Source organism: Salarias fasciatus, chromosome 8, assembly GCF_902148845.1.
Source record: "Salarias fasciatus chromosome 8, fSalaFa1.1, whole genome shotgun sequence".
NCBI classification, from domain to species: domain Eukaryota; kingdom Metazoa; phylum Chordata; class Actinopteri; order Blenniiformes; family Blenniidae; genus Salarias; species Salarias fasciatus.
In genome coordinates this window covers 14,899,644-14,917,761 of record NC_043752.1, presented here as the reverse complement: position 1 = coordinate 14,917,761, position 18,118 = coordinate 14,899,644, and the positions used below count along the sequence as shown (strand labels likewise).

General features: G+C 43.4%; 3 protein-coding genes across 3 annotated transcripts; all 3 read right to left on the bottom strand.

Moving 5' to 3' along the window:
• Positions 1-2,399: 2,399 nt before the first annotated feature.
• pgap3 (post-GPI attachment to proteins phospholipase 3) lies at positions 2,400-7,712 on the bottom strand. Its single transcript, XM_030098870.1, has 8 exons — positions 7,313-7,712; positions 6,326-6,423; positions 6,010-6,162; positions 5,866-5,928; positions 5,290-5,351; positions 4,999-5,135; positions 4,650-4,854; positions 2,400-4,576 (listed from the first exon to the last, which is right to left on the bottom strand). The coding sequence occupies exons 1-8, from the start codon at positions 7,620-7,622 to the stop codon at positions 4,513-4,515; spliced, it is 1,092 nt and encodes a 363-aa protein (XP_029954730.1). The 5' UTR covers positions 7,623-7,712; the 3' UTR covers positions 2,400-4,512.
• A 1,752-nt stretch (positions 7,713-9,464) lies between these two features.
• On the bottom strand, positions 9,465-12,699 carry mylpfb (myosin light chain, phosphorylatable, fast skeletal muscle b). The gene is made up of 6 exons (XM_030097860.1): positions 12,639-12,699; positions 12,077-12,175; positions 10,836-11,016; positions 10,649-10,727; positions 10,504-10,552; positions 9,465-10,409 (listed from the first exon to the last, which is right to left on the bottom strand). Exons 1-6 carry the CDS (start codon positions 12,639-12,641, stop codon positions 10,308-10,310), a joined length of 513 nt encoding a protein of 170 aa, XP_029953720.1. The 5' UTR covers positions 12,642-12,699; the 3' UTR covers positions 9,465-10,307.
• Positions 12,700-14,466: 1,767 nt separating this feature from the next.
• LOC115393323 (sesquipedalian-1-like) lies at positions 14,467-17,018 on the bottom strand. The gene is made up of 4 exons (XM_030098274.1): positions 16,944-17,018; positions 16,412-16,525; positions 15,413-15,716; positions 14,467-15,025 (listed from the first exon to the last, which is right to left on the bottom strand). Exons 2-4 carry the CDS (start codon positions 16,490-16,492, stop codon positions 14,595-14,597), a joined length of 816 nt encoding a protein of 271 aa, XP_029954134.1. The 5' UTR covers positions 16,493-16,525; positions 16,944-17,018; the 3' UTR covers positions 14,467-14,594.
• Positions 17,019-18,118: the final 1,100 nt, after the last annotated feature.

Below are 18,118 nucleotides of genomic sequence, written 5' to 3'. Positions count from 1 at the left end.
ATTTACAGTTGATTTCTTCACCAGACTTGTTGAAATTTGCAAAAATACGAGTAAAAAAAGCAAAGAAAAAAGTTTCAGATAATTTTAGATTTGCTAACAAACAACATTTTTTCAAGTTGTTGTTGACTATAGCACTAAAGAAGACTAACAATTGATTGATTTCCTCCACGCAGACACGCCTGGTTAGTTTCTATGATGTTTTAAAACTTTATCAACAATATTAAAACAAAAAAATAAAATTCCTGCAGCACCCAGGATCACATTCACGGCGCAACTTCACCAGGAGAGAAGACAAGAAACCACTACACTTCTCGCATTTCATTCGTAAAATAATTACAGAATCAATAAATATCACTTAATGTGAGAACTCTGAATGAGGAGCTCTGTTTGACTTCAGCTGCTTGAGGGCATATGCTGTTTGTCATCGAACTCTCCCCAACATTTCCTGCCTCGATCTTCACCATCTCAAACAAATAAAGGCAGGATGCCAAGAAAAGTTCAATTTGGAGAAGCAAAATAGCTCCTCTGTCAGATGAAAATCAATTCTTTGTGCAAGTGAACGGAAGGCTTTTTTTTTTGTTTGTTTGTTTACACGTAACAAATGTTGCCTCTTGGTCTGAGACTGACAATGAAATCAAATGAGCCGAGATGTTTCTGGATGTTAAATCTGAAATAGCCAAGAAATTAAAAGTTAAACAGTCAAATTATAAATAGTCCTAAACTTAAGTGTCTGTAAAATTCATTTTGCGCCACTATATGAAGAATAAATTAGCCAAATCGACTTCACATCTTTGTACATTTTCCATCTGACTCAGTTTATGAAAGAGGGTTTTATCAATTCTATACCAGCTGAGAGCATCATCCTATTTGCTTCAGTTTTCTCATGCTCTTCGCTCGTATTCTCAAATCAGGAGTCGAAGGAGGAAGAATAAACTCCATTCATCCCAATCTATCCACTTTCCCCACCCACTGCAGCCGGGGTCAGAGTCCAACCTCCTGCACAGAGCCGTCACAAAACAACAGAGAGCTGCTCTCTGGGCCAGACGGCGCACAGGCCCTGCACTGGTCTGGCTGGCATGTTGGGTTCCCACAAAAGAAAATCAGTTTCCACTGAGGGACGGGGCTGTGTGCAAATTGAAACTTCAATATCAGCTCAATGCTTGATGGGTTAAAAGGTGAGCGGGCCTGCAAGTGGGTGAGAGATATTGTGTGCAAGTGAGAGAGTCCAGGAACAACTGCACAGTCGGCACAACTCTCATGTTTCTGATTATAGAGCAGCTTCCACATTTGAAACACTTAAAGCAAAACAAAAAAAAGAAAAACCTTATTACAATTATACAGGACATCTTCAAGGTGAAGCCATGCTGTCCTGCAGCACTGCAGGATAACGTGAGTCCAAACATCCAAACACGGGGCTGCAGGAATCTGTCTTGATTGTACGAGAGACACAACGGCGGTCCACAAAAAAAAAAGAAGAAAAAAAAAATCAGTGCTCATTCTGCTGCACAAATGGTACAAGGTCAGGAGGCCCTTCAGACTGCAGGGGGGAAACGGGGGAGTGGAGCACAGACGACACATTTCACTGACTTTGGAGTCACACTCCGTCTCACCTTGGTGTCACACGCTGTTTAAAAGGCTGGCAGCAGGTTTTATTCACCCTCTTTATGACCGTCCTACATTGATTCTGAGATTTTATCTGCCAGGGTTATTGTTTTTTTCGACCTTTCGCAAATACAGACTCCAGACATGAATATTGAACAACCAGGAAGTGTTATTTAACCCAGAAAAAAATGCAAGTAGTAGTTTAGGGCCACAAAGAAGTACAGGTTAAAGGTCATTAAAGGTGCATTTAGTTTGTTTTTGCAAATATTTGGGTTAAATAAAATCTGCAGGATGAAACTCTGTGGATAACAGTTGGTACAATATTGTGTTATTTCAAAAGGCTGACAGATTTTTCTGATTTTTCAGGCGTTTGAGAGTATTTTTGTGGCATTTTGTGTAGTTATATGTTGTAAACCAGCATATCCCGGAAGGCTAAGGTTATAATAATATACAGAGAACTTCTGCATTTTTTTACATCCCCACACAGTGATTCTCTGTAAAATTCAATAAGCGACAAGGCCTGTGCAGCACTAAATCACAAAGAACAATCCCAGGTCTTCCCCAAAAAATGAAAACCAGACACATCTGAGTTAGTTTTGTATTTTTTATCCACAAAGGAAAAATTTATTCACTTAATTTTTTTTTTTTTTTTTAATATCAATAGATTTTTCTCATTTTTGGTCAAACATCAGATGTGGGGCGGTGGAGAGGTGTGGTGCACAGGGCAGCAGGCAGGGGGCAGCACATGAGCAACAAGGAGAGATGTGCTTACTGGGAAATGAACAATGGTATGTTGGTAAAATAAAACCTGGAGTTGTTTTTTTTTTATGGTATATTCTTCAGGTAATCTTCAACTTATTACAACAAACACCAGTGAAACTGTTAGTTAATCTCTAATCTGTCTACAAAGATGCTTCGATTTTATGTGTGTGGTTTTAATAACTGAGCCAAAAACACAATTTCAACAAAAAAAAAAAAAAAAATCATTACTGCATCTGTTAACAAACTATTAAATGTATGAGGTTTGCAACACTTTCTTTCGATTGCACCATCGCTGCCATGATTGGAGGAGTGTTTTTTTTTGCCACCTGTCGACCTCTCCACGTCTTTCCTCCTCCGCCTGCCCCCCCTCCCCCTTCACAGGCCGTCAAGCAAAGCTAAATTTACCCGTCATCTCACACAAGTTCACGCAAAAAAAGAAAAAAAAAAATACCTCCAACATGTATAAATACACACACCACCCCTCTCTCTCTTTCACTCACACACACACACACACACACACAGTACTTCGGTTTGTTCCGGCCAAAAACAACACAATGTCAAGTCAAGGCAACGTGTACACATGCACGCGCACGCGCACACACACTGGTCACTGTTCACATTCTCACACAACAGTACAAAGGCATGGGCAGAATTTCACACAACAAGCTGCGCGTAGGTGTACGCACAGTCCTAAAGTGCACGTGTGGATGGTACGCTCCGAGGCATGTACACAGACATGGAATGAATTCAAAAGCTTCTGTTTTTTTTTGGTGTCAACTGGGAAAAAAAAAAAAAAAAAAGAAGAAACAAAAATACACTCAATAAAGGTGTGACACAGTGCATAATGCAGACGTGTGGGAGACGGAGTGTGTTACGTACAAAGCAGTATGGTGCATGTGTGTGCACACTTCAGCAAAAAAAAAAAAAAAAAATGCAATCACAACAATTGAGTGTAACACACACACACACACACACACACACACCACCTAACCCTGTAATTTGCTTAAAAAGCAATCTAACTGCACCTTCCCGTTGCATTGCTTGTTTTTTGTTTTTTTTTTTACCTCAGCCATTCTTCACACTAAAAGGCAATCCAGGTGAATAAAAACAATAATTCCCTTCCATGGTAATCAGGCAGAACCAAGCCAAAATCAAAGTCATTTAAACAAAGTAAAACTAGCAATAAAATGGAATAAAAAAAAAAACAAAACAAAACAAAAAAAAAAAGCCAGGCTTGAAATAACTAAGGCAAAACGAGAACAGGTATCTGAATTACAATGAGGAACAGCAGACAAAAGCAGCAGTGGAAACAAGAGAGGCACTAAAATAAAGGTGTGATGGTGATAAAGAGAAAAAAACCTCCACCGTCAGCGAGAACGGCCTCCAGCGTCCCCCCCCCCCCCCCCCCATTTCTGGAACAATCAGCTGGCAGCCCCCGTCACAGGGGGCACCTCTCCGCTGCCACCATCCACTTCTGGCACAGACGGATCTGGTCACATGCTGCAGGAGGTCTGGAGGGGCTGCTTGGTGATTTGGTGCCATCTATTGTCGGTCCGGGAAAACGAACGGCTGGACGAGCCCGAGTCGCACTTCCAGTTTCAGGGAATCCAGTTTCAGAAGTTAAACGAGCGCCGAGAAACGGGACACGAACGTCAAGCACAGGTGATGCTGCGGGTCAGGGGCGATTCTTTTTTTTTTTTTTTTCCCCCCTCACCTATATCCTGTCGTATAGTCTTAAGGAATGGAAAAACAAGACAGCACGCATGTCAGTGCAAGGCAAAGTAGAGAAAGCGTCAATCGTGACATTTCAAAGAGTTTCAAAGAGAAAAATTACCGCCAAAATAAATACAAGAAAATTAAAAAGATGAAAAATGTAAACAAAGTCTATTTGGATGAATTTCATAGGAGGGAGACTTTTGCCTTCAGGTCTTTCTTTCAGAACGCCTTTCCAACAATCATCCGGTCCCTTCGCTCAGCTCCAAACCGCAGCTGGGAGAAAATCCTGAAGCCAAACTTCTCCCAGAAGCATGAGCGTGCCGTCATGCATGTCATCTGGGACGCGGAGCTGCGTCAGGGCTCGGGTGTCCGGCTGCCCTGGTTGGACGGGGGGAGCGGGCGTCGGCCTGGTGGAGAGGCAGCGAGCTCTTCCTACTCGACTTTGACCCCCATCTTCTCTGTGTTCAGTAGGTAGAGGCTGTCGTCTATCAGGAAACTGGAAAGAAAAGATCAGTAACTCAACATTTCTCTGCAGCTCTTGACCGAACACATCCCGCGTCATGACCGACCTGTAGAAAAGGAAGTGCACCGGGACGGTGCTGAGGTGCCAAACGGCGTGCGCGTCCAGCACCCAGAGCAGCGGGGGGAAGTCCAGCAGCTCCAGCAGAGCCAGGCCGTGAAGGAGCAGCACCACCAGGCCACACTTCCACCAGTACGGCAGCGTCCGGCGGTTCTGCCAGCACCAGCACAGCCACCACAGGAGGTTCACCATGCCTCCAGAGACAAACGCAAAACACACAGATGGGAGAATAACACACATAATCTGAAGCATGAGCTGCTTTTCCTGAAAATGTAATCTGAAAGCAACGACACCCAATCAAATATGAGCTTAAAGTGGCTTTAAATCGCTGATCATACCGATGGTGGTGTTTGCAGCCATGTTGTAGCCGTAGTCGAAGCTGACAAAGGTCAGATAGGACACATGCGAGGTGAAAGCCAGGATGAGCAGGACTCCCACCATGCTGGACACGCCGGGTCTCCTCAAACCCAGCGTTCTGCAGACGCAACGGAACAACAGGAAACATTACAACACAGCATAAAACACAGCTTGACCCCACGTTCAAAAAGTTACGGTTATTACGTGAATTAGCTTCATCTGCTAAGAGACATTAAACATTTCTAGAGAGCGTGGAACGACTGGACATTTACCTGACGCAGCACAGGTAGATTGAGTAAAGAATGACTGCCGTTGCACAGAAATAATCCATTTTCTGAAAGAAAAAAATAAACAAGAATTAACATTTAAAAAAAACAGCTGTTGTCCTTGCCACACCTAATGGAAACTACACTGGAAAACCTCAAATGACCCTCAGTAATGGCATTAGTACGTTGCTGATTTGTTAAGCTCATTAGACAATGAGCGGGAGACGCTAATCTCCATAGGTGGTCTGGCTCTCAGGAAGAGATTTCAACAGCTCTCCATACATGAGCCACACACACTGGTGTTATGTTCAGGGGTTTTTTTCTTTCCCTTTGTAATTAAGCGGGAATCACCTGACTGCCTGCAAGCTGTGGCCCAGTTCGTTACAGTTCATTGTTTTGCGCTGCTGGTTTGTACGTTGAGTCGCAGCAGCTGCGCACCAACTCTGCATGGAGACAGCGGTCAGCTGTTACCAGCCAACAGACGTTACACCCGGGAGGAAATGGATAAAATTAGGCTGACAGGTGAGGGATAACTATGTCAACTAGAGATCCAACAATGTGCATGTATATAATATGCATTACCTCAGTGAGATAAGTGTCCCGAGTGTGAAAGATTGTCGACCAAAACCAGGCATTAAGAGACACCTGAAGAAAGACAGAATCTCTTTGAGACTTTTGATGTTACACTTGTGCAAAATACGACGGTAGACGTGGATTTAGACTCACCAGAGAGAAGGCGTTGATGGTGTGGTACATGGGGCTCTGACGCGGCACCGTGCTGCGGTACCGCAGCAGCATGAGAAGGCAGGCCAGGCCGTTGAGGAGGGAGGCCAGGGCGGAAGCCGGCTCCTCGAAACACAGGAAGCGTGCAAAGGGCCACTGAAAGAAACCCATCACACTGCATCTCAGCTTGAATTGAAAGGGGCGCAATTAAAAATGGAAAAGCTAGAAACAAAGACTTGAATACACAACATCTGATATCAGGGTGTAGGTATCTTTAGGTGCTCTTTTGCACACTGAAGCATCTGTGGGAGAAACAAACCTTGCCATGGAACTGAGGGACTCGGTATCCCTCAGCCTGGTAAAGGCCCACAGTGGTCCACATGCACTGATAGCGACAGTCATCACGACAAGTCCAACCTGGTTAACAAGAAAAAGAAAAAAACACACACACAAAGAAGGACAGGGTGGCTCAGATCATTATCAGTTTAAAGCTTTTCTTGCCTTTCATGTAAATTAGCTGGTTGTGTGCTCTCCTTGTTGATAAAGTGTTCAGACAATGAGAGCATAACACTTTCAATATAGGTACAATTGTGTGGGCTGGGTGTGGGAGGGAGGCCTCCCCAGGGGGCCTCCGCCCTGCTAAAGGGTACAGTCAGTAAGTTTAGGCTTAAAAAACAGAGATATAATCATATTGAGTAACAATAATTGATGTAGAGAGACAATAGATAGGGTTTATAGTTCTCCCACTTTTGCAAGTTTCCATGAATTTTGAACATCTTAAAGTAAATGGTGTATATGGAGTTAAATATCAGGTTGTTGTAAAGTGCTTTACAAATTAGGTGACAGGTGGTTTTCTTTGGGAATCAAGCAAAACAAAGCAGGAAAATTGACCCCATATCTCAGACTGAGTTCTCCAATCAGGCTTAAGTTGATAATAACATGTTAACAATACCACTGGATGACTAAAGGTGAATTTTAATGGAATAAAAATGTCATTTTCTTCTTTTTACACACACCATCAACAGCCAAACAACGAGGAATGGTGGCTTTAAAACAAACTGTATCGCTTTGCTCGGCCTGAAAAACTTGCTTTCAGGTAATGAATCATGTTTTGTAAGATTTCAGGAATAAAAAAGTAGAAAATCACACTCAGACCCTGAAACACGCAAAGAGGCATCAGCTGACTGCGTCTGCATGATCGGAATGAAAAGCCCCGAAGTCCCGGGAGAAATCAGAAGTCACGCACGCCGCCGTGAACCTGCTGCTAGCGGCTGCTAGCCGGAGTCACCTGCCGGTCACAGCTCACCTGTCAGCGCCATGTACTGCGGCTGGGCGGACTGGAAGCCCCGCAGGCGAGCCCCGGTGCAGTTAGTCCGCACGCACTGCTTCACGCAGTCCCGGTAAATCGGCTCCTTGTCGCCCTGGGAGCAGAGCCCGGTGGCGGGCAGCAGCAGCAGCAGCAGCAGTCCGAGCAGGACGGTGGGCAGCGCGGGGAGGCTGACAGATGTGCAGCGGGGAGGCAGCAACAAGGCCATGGCGGCGGGGCTCGGCCCGGGGGGGGGGCTCCGGAAGGCACGGAGGGACGTCAGCGGCGACATGGAGCCCGGGGTCCGCATCAGTACGGGGACATTATCGGTCAGTGTTGACAAGCCAGCCCGGTGCGTGTTGTCGTACAGTGGAGGGTCTTCCCTGCTCTGGTATCCTCTGGGCAAGTGTCACGCTCAACTTCCGGTTCACACCACCAAAATAAAACACTCCATGTGAAGCGAGTTGTGTGTCACATAAGAAAACATCATGTTACTGTGATGTATCGTCAGCCTAACCCTTCTATATTAAATACACAACAATAATTCCTGATTCAGGTGATTTAGTTACCAGTTAATGTGTTAGAATCACTTCCATAATCGCAACACTTCGTTTTGGTTGCTTTTATTTTGAGATAAGAATGTTTTGTCAGAATTGGCTGAACATCCTGTTTTGACGCTGACGTCACACGTCACGTGATAGAGTGATCTCTTGATTTTCACAAATATTTTTAATCTGCAGCGATTGGAAACCAAAAAGATGAATATATTTTTAAATAGTTAATCAAAAAAATGTAATGTATTGAAATTTATCTATTTTTTTAATTCGTTTTTTCAATAGTTTATATGTCAAGTGTCTGGTAAATCCGATTTAATTTCATTTCATGCAATTAATTTTGTTTTTTTGATTTGAGCTTTAAGTTTTTTGATATCCTGACATAATATGTGCTATTTTCATGTGGTAACATTTCCTTTTAAATGAATATTGCATATTGTTACATAATGTATTCAGTCAATTTGGAAAAAAACTTTAACTACAACTACTACTCCTACTACTCCTACTACTCCTACTACTCCTACTACTCCTACTACTACTACTACTATTACTGCTGCTGCTGCTGCTGCTGCTGCTGCTACTACTACCACTGCCAACGCTACTACTATAACATATAATCAAACAGTCTTTTATCCTTAGGCGATCATATCATTACATAACAGCTGGCATGGATGTCACACATCTCTATTTCATGTTACCTTGTAATATGTGTTTTGTGTGCAACTTCTCAACTTTTTTTCGATTGATATTGATGCACAAAGAGACCAGCACCTGTGATTTCATTATGTGAATTATGACATTAAAGATGTTCTGTTGTTTTCTATTCTATCACTACGACAACTATTATGAAGAATTCCCCTTGTAGCGATAACAGTGAAGGGTTTAGACGCTAATTTCTTTTGCTTATGTTTACCTTGACCGAAATCATTATTACATATTTATTGTGGAAAAACAACTGTACAAACAGATACAATAAACCTCCCGATATTCCACTTGAAAAAAAAGATATAATGTGACTTCAAATTGTGTAAAAAGGCTGTCAACAGGAGTTCTCACTGGTTCTTCCAAAGACCAAGTGAAAAATAGCTTGCTTGTAAATGTGTCAGAACCATTTGAGCACTGACTATGTGTGTAGAGTCATCTATCATACTGTTCCAATGACCATAACATCAATAAACTATTTTGAATATCATGCCTTTTTAGTATTTATTTTTTAGTTTACAATTGACTTGTGGTGGACCAACAATAGAATAATTTCAGGATTTAATTTGGTCTAAAGGTTGGCTTTAGTGTTTCTTTTGCGATGTATGCAAATTAATTATTTATTTTGTCCTTTTGTTTAGCACATTTATACAATTTAAAAATAATTTAAAGTGCTTTAGTTCAGGTCAGTAGTTATTCACAGTCGTAATTATCCTCGTAAAGATATTTCATTTGAGCTATATTCACACTTCCCCTAACGCATACGGCAGTCAGAGTGCATGAAGTGCTCTACAGGGCTGCTCGGTCAACCAGCAGTGCATTCACCCGGCCTCCACTTAAACCAACAGACACAGTGTCGTACAAAAGATAGCAGATTTTATTTGTACTTCTTTATTTGTTACAGCGTAGACAGTCACAAACAGGAGGGAAACAGCAGTAAGAGGGAGGAAGAAGAGTCAAAAAACAAAGATTCTTTCCTTTTGTTTTTCCCTTTGCTGCCCCCAGCTTACCGCCTGTCACTATCTCTTTCTCTATAAACAGGATTAAATATACTTAAAATCATGCATCCATCTTTTCACTACAACTTTTCCTTTCACATCTGCATATCAGAAAACAGGAATATGCCTTAAAAAAAAAAGAGGAGTAGACAAACTATTATAGTGCAGCACTCCCACTCTTTTACTAAGCACTCCTCTCCAATACTTGCAAAGCGAGAATCCATCAAACATTCTGAGATAGGTTGGGACTAACAGACCGCCACGGGTCAGACCGCTCACTTGTTTCAAGCAAGAGACTGTGCATGCACCACAGCACCCAAGAGACATTCTGACCAACCCCTGTACACACTGGACTGCGTATGCATACACGCCATCAGTAGGTATGATGCATGCACTGTTGGCCTCAACGCAGAGGGACAGAATGAGTGGTGGAGGAAAAGCAGGAGGAACAAGAGGCAGGGACAGAGATGGCGAGAGCGTTTCGGTGTCACAAGATTATTTTTATTGAAAATAATCCCATGTTCCTCTGTTGTACTTACACACAAACACCCCCGCGGCCCTCCGTCCTCTCGCTGAGAATCTCGACAAAGTCTTTTCGTATTGAGCTTACAGCGAGCGGGAAAGAGCGGACCTGGGAGCGAGTGTGTGAAAGGAAGGTACGGCGTTGGAGAAGGAGGAGTAAACGGATGGTTGGACCGGCGTGGATTCGAGCGGAGGTAGAGGTCTTGAGAGAAGAGGCATTTACTCCTCCTTGTCCTCTCCGTGTGTGATGACGTAGCAGATGTTCTTGTAGTCCACGTTGCCAGCCACATCAGGGGGGAAGGCAGCCCACAGGTTGGTCATCTGGAGGGGAAGAGGTGTGAGGAGTGGTTTACCAAACCCGAACAGATCGAGGTCAACAGAGTGAGAATTTACAGACAGAAACTCATGGGCTCACCTCCTCAGCGGTGAACCTGTCGCACTGTGTGGTCAGGAGCTCCTCAAGGCTGGAGAAGGAAAAATAAATAAATAAATAACAAGAATCGATATAAAGTTATGGCACAAAGAGAAAAGGAGGTTCAGCCAGAGGTAAAAGCCCTTACAATTCCTTCTTGATGAAGCCGGTGGCCTCGGGGTCCAGGACCTTGAAAGCGCTCACGATGACGTCCTCGGGATCAGCGCCTGAGAGGCAGACAAGGAGATCCGTAATAAGTTATGAAACCTGAGTAGAACTGACACTTATATTACATAAAGTGGTTGAAAACAGTTTAAAACTGTGTGCGGACGCACCCTTCAGCTTCTCGCCGAACATGGTGAGGAAGACGGTGAAGTTGATGGGGCCGCTGGCCTCCTTCACCATGGCCTCCAGCTCCTCATTCTTCACGTTCAGCTGGCCCATGGTGGCCAGCACGTCCCTGAGGTCGTCCTTGCTGATGATGCCATCTCTGTTCTGGTCGATGATTGTGAAAGCCTGGCGGAAGCATTCAGACGGAGGGGAAAAATAAAGAAAACAGCGCAACAACAGACGACCTTCAAAAGTTCTTCCACTCCCGACGTTTCAAATAAAATATAATTAATTGCAACTCCGGTTCTCAGATTTCTCACAAGTCATTTAGGTAAGACTTGTTAATCATAATTATATGTATGAGATAGTCTGCCAACATAAACGTGTAAATGTGAAGCTCCCTTCCCACATAGTTGGGCGTAGCACGGAGTGAAACCAAAGATGGCGTTGCGAACCTTTTGGGACTTGGCAGCTGGTCGCCCACTTGTCTTTCTAAGGTGTTAAAATGGTTTGGGAATGTGAGACAAGCCCCTTGCGACATTTAAGGAGCCGGTATTGATTACAGCTGTCATCCTTTTGCCTTGTGACTAAATCTTCTGACCCTGTCGCCAATGTTCTCTCACCTCGAAAGGACAAACTGAACTACTGTTGCCAATAAAATGTCACGTATTCTACCTGTAGAGAAGAAAGGGCATCAGAAATGTATCTTAAGTTTTGTATTACGCCATCAACAGCATCCAGGAAGACTGATTTTTCTGGTTTTACATTGTAGCCTCAAATAACATTATTTAAAAAAATGAATTTTTACAAATAAAGTTTGATTCTCTCTCTAGAATTAGAGTTAACCTCAGGTCTTTAAACCTTGGTCGGTGTTTTCTTATTTCTTTAACTTTGAGCTGATCTTCGCTGCTTTTAATAATATTCCAGCCCAGCAGCTGTCGGCCTGCATTCCTGTGGAGTCACAGAGAGACTGTCTCTGAGGAGAATGACTGAAGCAGCACGGGGGGAAAGGTGGCTGCCGTCGTCACATCAGCTCTGATTTACTGCCCCGTCCCGCTGGGGGGGGAGCATTTCTGGCTTTTTACAGCCAAACCGGTGAAGTCTGAGTTTACTGGAGGATTATATTTGGACATTAACTTCAAGGTGGAGGAGCAAAGTCATCATTTGCATGAGCCCTACAAAGGACCTTGTATCTCGCAGCGCTTTAAGAACTGAGAGAGATGCAACGGGAAAAAAAAAACGTTACCTCCTTGTACTCCTGGATCTGGCTCTGCTCAAACATGGAGAACACATTGGAGGATCCACCCTCACCCTGCTGCTGCCTCCTCTTGGCTTTCTTGGGTGCCTGGAAATAGATAAAACGGTAAGAAATACATGACATGTGAAACAAATGAACAAGAAATGTGCAAAAAACAAAAGAGACCTCAACTGTTTACAGTTTGCTCCGTACAGATTATAAAGTTGCTTCTGTGTCAGCTTATCAGTGTAACTAATAATCAAGTTTAGAATAAAATAAAATCTATATTAGCTTTTGGGAATATACTCATGAGCCAATCATCCCTCCCAAACCACTTTATTTGAAGATTTATTAGTGATCAAGGTTCATGTGTTTCATCTTCTGTACAAATCCAAAAGATTAAAGTTAAGAACGGGTCAAAGTCCAGAGCTGGGAGGCTCGATTTAAGAAGCTCCCGCTCTTAATTTAACGGGATGTTGGTAATCCATTGACGCGCCCATCTCATCAGTTTAGTGCAGAGAAGATCATAAATCCTAGAGACTGCTCTTCCCAGGAATATGGCCACACTCACCATCTCTCAGGTTTGTGGAGTTGTTGGTCAAGAAGAGAAGCCTACGCCAAGCCGATGTGACTGACATGTAACTATTGAACCCATGGGGCCTTATATACGAGCCCACGGGGGGCTAACTTTAGCCACACCATCAGGTTTGGCAGGAAAACAGAGCTGAAGGGAAAGTAAGAGAACGAGGGTGGAGCGAGGAGGCGGCTGACCGGATCGGTTTACCGATGCTCCAAAATAGGCCGCGGGAGTCTTGGAATGAGGTGAATTCAATGCCAACACATCGGCATGACTTTGGTGACATATGTGGACTAATATGGCCAAACAGACAGGAGTGCTGAGGGACGACGGAACCTTTCTACCTGACATGCACAGGATCCGCATTGTGGCTATTTCTGTAAATCCCTACATCCACTGTCCGGGAAACAAAGGCTGACAAGCTCTCGCTGCTTCGCTCCCTTTAATGCAAACACAAGACGGGACACTGATCAAAGCGGCTGATGCTTTCTAATACTTAACACCACTTAGCCGCTCGCTGTGCCAGCGTGTATTTGCGGTTAGCATATCCTGAAGTCATCACCTGTCTAAATGATAGGGCTGCGCTTTGGTTTCTGCGCCCGGCCAGATCAGCGGCGGCCATCTGGTTTTATAAACACTCGTGGAGGCAGCGTTTGGTCCGGCTCCAGCAGTGACACCTCGCTGTCAGAAAGCGGTGGCAACGCGTCACTCGGACGTGCAAACAGGCATCTTGGTCCTGACACATTTTTAAGGAAATGAACACTGTTAGCTTCAGTCAGTAATGTATAGCTTGAAAAAATAAGCCTGATTTGAGGCAAAAACAGACAATTTACATGCAATATATTCAAGCTTCTGAAGTTGTTTTGTGCAGAAAGAAGAAAAAAAAAAGGGACAAATAACATGATTGCACGTTTCATTGACTGTCTTCTGCTCTGTGATGAAAATGAGCAGCTTTCCCGCCATGGCTGCTCTAATTTAGGTGGCTTCAGGCGTTTCCCAGTATAGTTTCTTTAGACAGGACAGTGACCCACCCACTAAACGCCTTATATGAGCTCCATAGGCTGCCATCAATCACACCACTGTACAGCTGAGCTGTGTGTTGGGAAGCAACGCGCACAGATACTGTGTTTTCGCTCACTTGTAGGAACACATTTCAAGGTATTACCGAAATAAACTTTAAAATCAACTGGTTGTGTGACTTATTCTTTCTTCTCTTGGTTTTATGACATTTTAATGGATTTTAATTCATACCAAGATTTTAAATACTGAATTTTGTAATTAAACAATAATTTCGCTGATAAACAATGTTGAAGAAAAAGTGGGAAAAGGCCCAGTGAATGTAAGTGCCGTCGCCTCAGACACTGGTTTGAAGGTTACAGGACCGAGGGACACAGAGGGAGGAAGAGCACCGTCAAAGACCATAAAACAAGACAGCTGTTCTGACTGAAATAGCTTTACTGCCCCCCCACCATTCTCTTTCTCAGCCATTTTGACTCTGCTAAAAATTCAACCAACTTCAGCTTTCCTGGGCTGCTCCCTCTGAAAATAGCTCCCACTTCTTCTGACCTAATCTTTACCTCAGTTAATCTGACAGTTTTACTTTGGGCTTCAATCATATTGACATGTAAGTTTTCTGGACATTTTTCATTTTCCGGGTTTGCCCAAGGTTTGGCAAAATTATAAGGTAAAGTAGACGAGCAAATATAGCATCTATTAGCATTTGTTGTCTGTGGGATGTGTCAAAATGTTTAAAAATACAAAACAAATCAGGCAATTATAGACTCTTTATTGATGAATCTATGGCATATTTTGTGTTAAAAAAAAAAACCCTAAACAGTAAGCAAATATATTATCTAAAAAGTGTCCCAATTCATATGTACACAAATGTACACTAAAATGTAAAACATTTTATCTTTAAAGACTAAAAGCTTTCTATACTTAAATCCCATCTTAGCCAAAATCTATTAAGTTTTCTTCTTGAACAATTCCAACCGCCTGTCCTCTCTTCGACCAGTCGGCGATCAGTTCCTTTATGTCCTTTCCAAAATCTTCGTGCAGCTTACTGAAATCCTCCTTGTCGAAGCAGAGCGCCGACCACTCCCCCGCCTGCAGAGCGGGAGCGTTAACGGGCACTACGTTGGCGCTCTTCTTGGGCCACAGTTTGGGGGATTTCTTGCTCGCCGCCTTTCCCGAAACGCTCCTCGGCGGGGGCATCAGACTGGGGCCGGGGGCGGGTCCCGCTGCCACGGCGGCGTTGGGAAACGCCGGCAGGGTTGAAGTGCGCGTGCCGAACGCGGATCCCGGGTAGATCGCTTCTGCTCTGCTGAAATTCGGCAAGGTGGATGTTCTGCTTGGCTCACCGGAAAAAGCACTCAATGCATCTGAAGAGGAAGTAAAGACAAAAAAAAAAGTGTTTGACAAATGCACGGTTAAAGGATTTCAGTTGACAGAATCCACTGAACAAATCAATACTGACTTGTTTAATAGCTTGTTTTTTTAATTTAGAACATATTTCTTACATGCATATAATGCGTGACGACAATACTTTGTAAGCCCTAATGCAGCCTGAGACCATAAAACCTCGACATGTTTATTCAAACCGCAGCTGTAAAGTTTAATCGCCTCCTGTGTCTCGTGTTTGCTCAGAGCCATCATAATATTTGTGTGCGCTGTACCACAGTGTACATGGTATCTGATGCAGCTGCTCCGCAGAACAAAGGTTGCTCTCTTCCCCCTTTTTCCCGGCGCTCTGGCGCCTCGTCTCTCACCTCTGTACTGCTTCTCCATGTCCTTCACCAGCAGGGCCAGGTAGGAGTGGTTGGCCGACAGCAGGGCTTTGATCCAGCTCTCCTGACTGGCCTGGTCCTCCGCCGCCAACTTGTACGTCCGCAGTCCCGGCTCGCCCCACACCAGCGAGAAGGCGAACTGCTCGTCGGACTCGCACAGCTGGACCGTGCAGCCCTCCAGAACAATCACCCCAATCACGTCCCGGTCAGTCCGCTTCTCCTTGTAGAAGAGGAGGTTTCCCTTCAGCACGAACCAGCGCTTGTGATAGGAAGTCTTGATCTCACCCTGCGGGACCATTGTGACATCTGTGGTTAACTGACTCATTTGGAAATGCAACAGTTACTCAATTTCCCTGAAAAAAAAAAAAGCCTGAATGTCACACGCAACATCAAAAAGAAGTAGATCACAAGACACATGCAGTCGGGCTTTTTGGAGTCACTCATTCATTTTGAATAGTGGAAATGAAACAGAAAACCCGTGCAAAAAAATGCAAAAGTCTGCATCGAAAGGCTCAGAATCGAACAACTGAAACATCGACGTTTGCCTGGACATGTCTACTTTTGGGCGTTCCATCAGTTCTGCATTGTCCACTTGATTCTGTTTTTCAAGGGAGTATTTATGAAGCATGAAGTTAAATTTGAATTACAATACCTTATTATGTGTGACATAATCCTCAATAAGCCGCCTTGTTAAAAAAAAAAAAAGAAAATGGAAGCACACGTGTTGAAATCTGCCCACAAAAATTCCATAGAGCTGACTTTTTGAGGAAATGCAAACTAAATCCTTATCTATCAGACCCATCTTTACCGTCTAAAAACGTGCTGGTCCAGTAAAACCTGAAATCAGAGCTTTTTTTTTTTTTTTTTGTTGCTTTTGTTGTTTCGTTTCATTTTAAAGAAATAATTAATTTGAAAGCATATAAGGTGATTTTTGTTTACCATTGGTTGTGATAAACAAAAGATTTGGTGTCTTTTGGTTACCTTCTTATACAGGAAGCCCTCTTTGTCCACAGGTGAGTCGCAGGATTCGAAGTAGGAGACAATTTTCGCATGAATCTTCATTTCAACATCACGAGGAGTTTTTCAGGATAAAATCTGCCACGCGCGCACACACACATACACACACACGCACGCACAACAAAACAACAACACATGAGCCAACTTCCGGGTTCGTGCGCGTGCAGCTTGAGTGTCAATGGAGAAGTTACAGTAAAACTGTGTCGTTAGTGACTGACTGCGGACCAAAACAGCGGGAAGCGTCTCAAATTTCGACATGAACTCTTCAGAAACAGCTTTTCTCTCCTCCAGCAGGAAGTTACACACATCTATTAATACAGTTTACGTTGGAAATCAGCCAGACTGACCGCCATTGATCTCTCTCTCTCTCTCTCTCTCTTTCTCTCTCCAGCTGTTTTCAGGAAAATCATCTCGAGCTTCGCTTTCACTTTTCAACAATGCGCGCGGTTTTGCTAAATAACTCTTCAATGCGTGCACGTGGATGCTGTTTACTCACCTCTCAGGAGTGTCTGGAAGTGGTGCAGTGCCCTCCTTGCGCGCGCGCGCGTGTGTGTGTGTGTGTGTGTTTTCTCTTCCTGGTGAGGTGAGTGCAGCTCCACGTCGTCAGATCGTTTCATCCAATCAGAGCCGCGGCTCACCTGCACGAGGCCTGCTTCTGCCATGCAAAGTCATCACACGTTAAAAATAGCTTCATATTTACATTTTCAGTGATGCATATTAAGAAACAAATCAATAAAAGCAAGAGCTTTCATCCTTTAATTTTTGGTTGTATGGTATTTGTGTAAGAGGACTAAGCAGACTTTTCAGTGGTATAAACTTTACTGCCAACAAGCATTGCTGGAATGAATAAAGATTCGACTGGACAAAAAAAACATCACTTTTTGTGTGTAGTTTATTGCAAAACTGAAAATGAATTTGATTTTAATGAAGCACAGGTAACACACTGTGTTTGGCATTCAGAAGAAAGTGAATCATCATGAGATTTCAATCATATATGTAAAGCTGCCAGTCCTCGTTCCAAATTTAGATTTATCCCGATTAACAAGCATCTCCACCACTAACTCTGAAGCATTGCAGAAAGTCGTGTTGCCCTCTTTTTCGCCGATTTTAAATGACTATAGGCGAGTTTATCTAGACGACACATTTTATTTCTGGTCTAATTTACTGTTTTTTATTACTGTTCTTAATGGTTGTTTATTGTTTTATACTGTCTTGTTTTTATTGTATGTACTTTATCTTTTATTGTATCTGGTTTTATCTTGCTGTTCAGACTTCTCACACACTCACAGTCACACCACTTCATGTCAAACAGCTGTCTTTGGACTGTGGGAGTGAAAAAGCAGAGTCCCATAACATGAACTGGAGACATTGTCACTGTGAGGGAAGAGCGTGAACCACTGGTCCACTGCGTCTCAAGAAATCACTACAATGATGACAAAAGCAAAGAAACAATCAAGAATTTTTTTGTTTTAAATTCAATTGTGTCTGTTGCACTGAATACACACCTTATCTGAATTGCAATTGTTTGCAAAATACTGTACATAAAGCCCAGTTAAAGTGCCACTTTGAGTGCCTTGTGCCGTGTCCCCTCGTCATTCTTCCTGTTCTGCTTCCCACTCTCTCAAAGTGTTTATTTTAAGTTATGCGAGCTTCCTTAAATTGTGACAACAT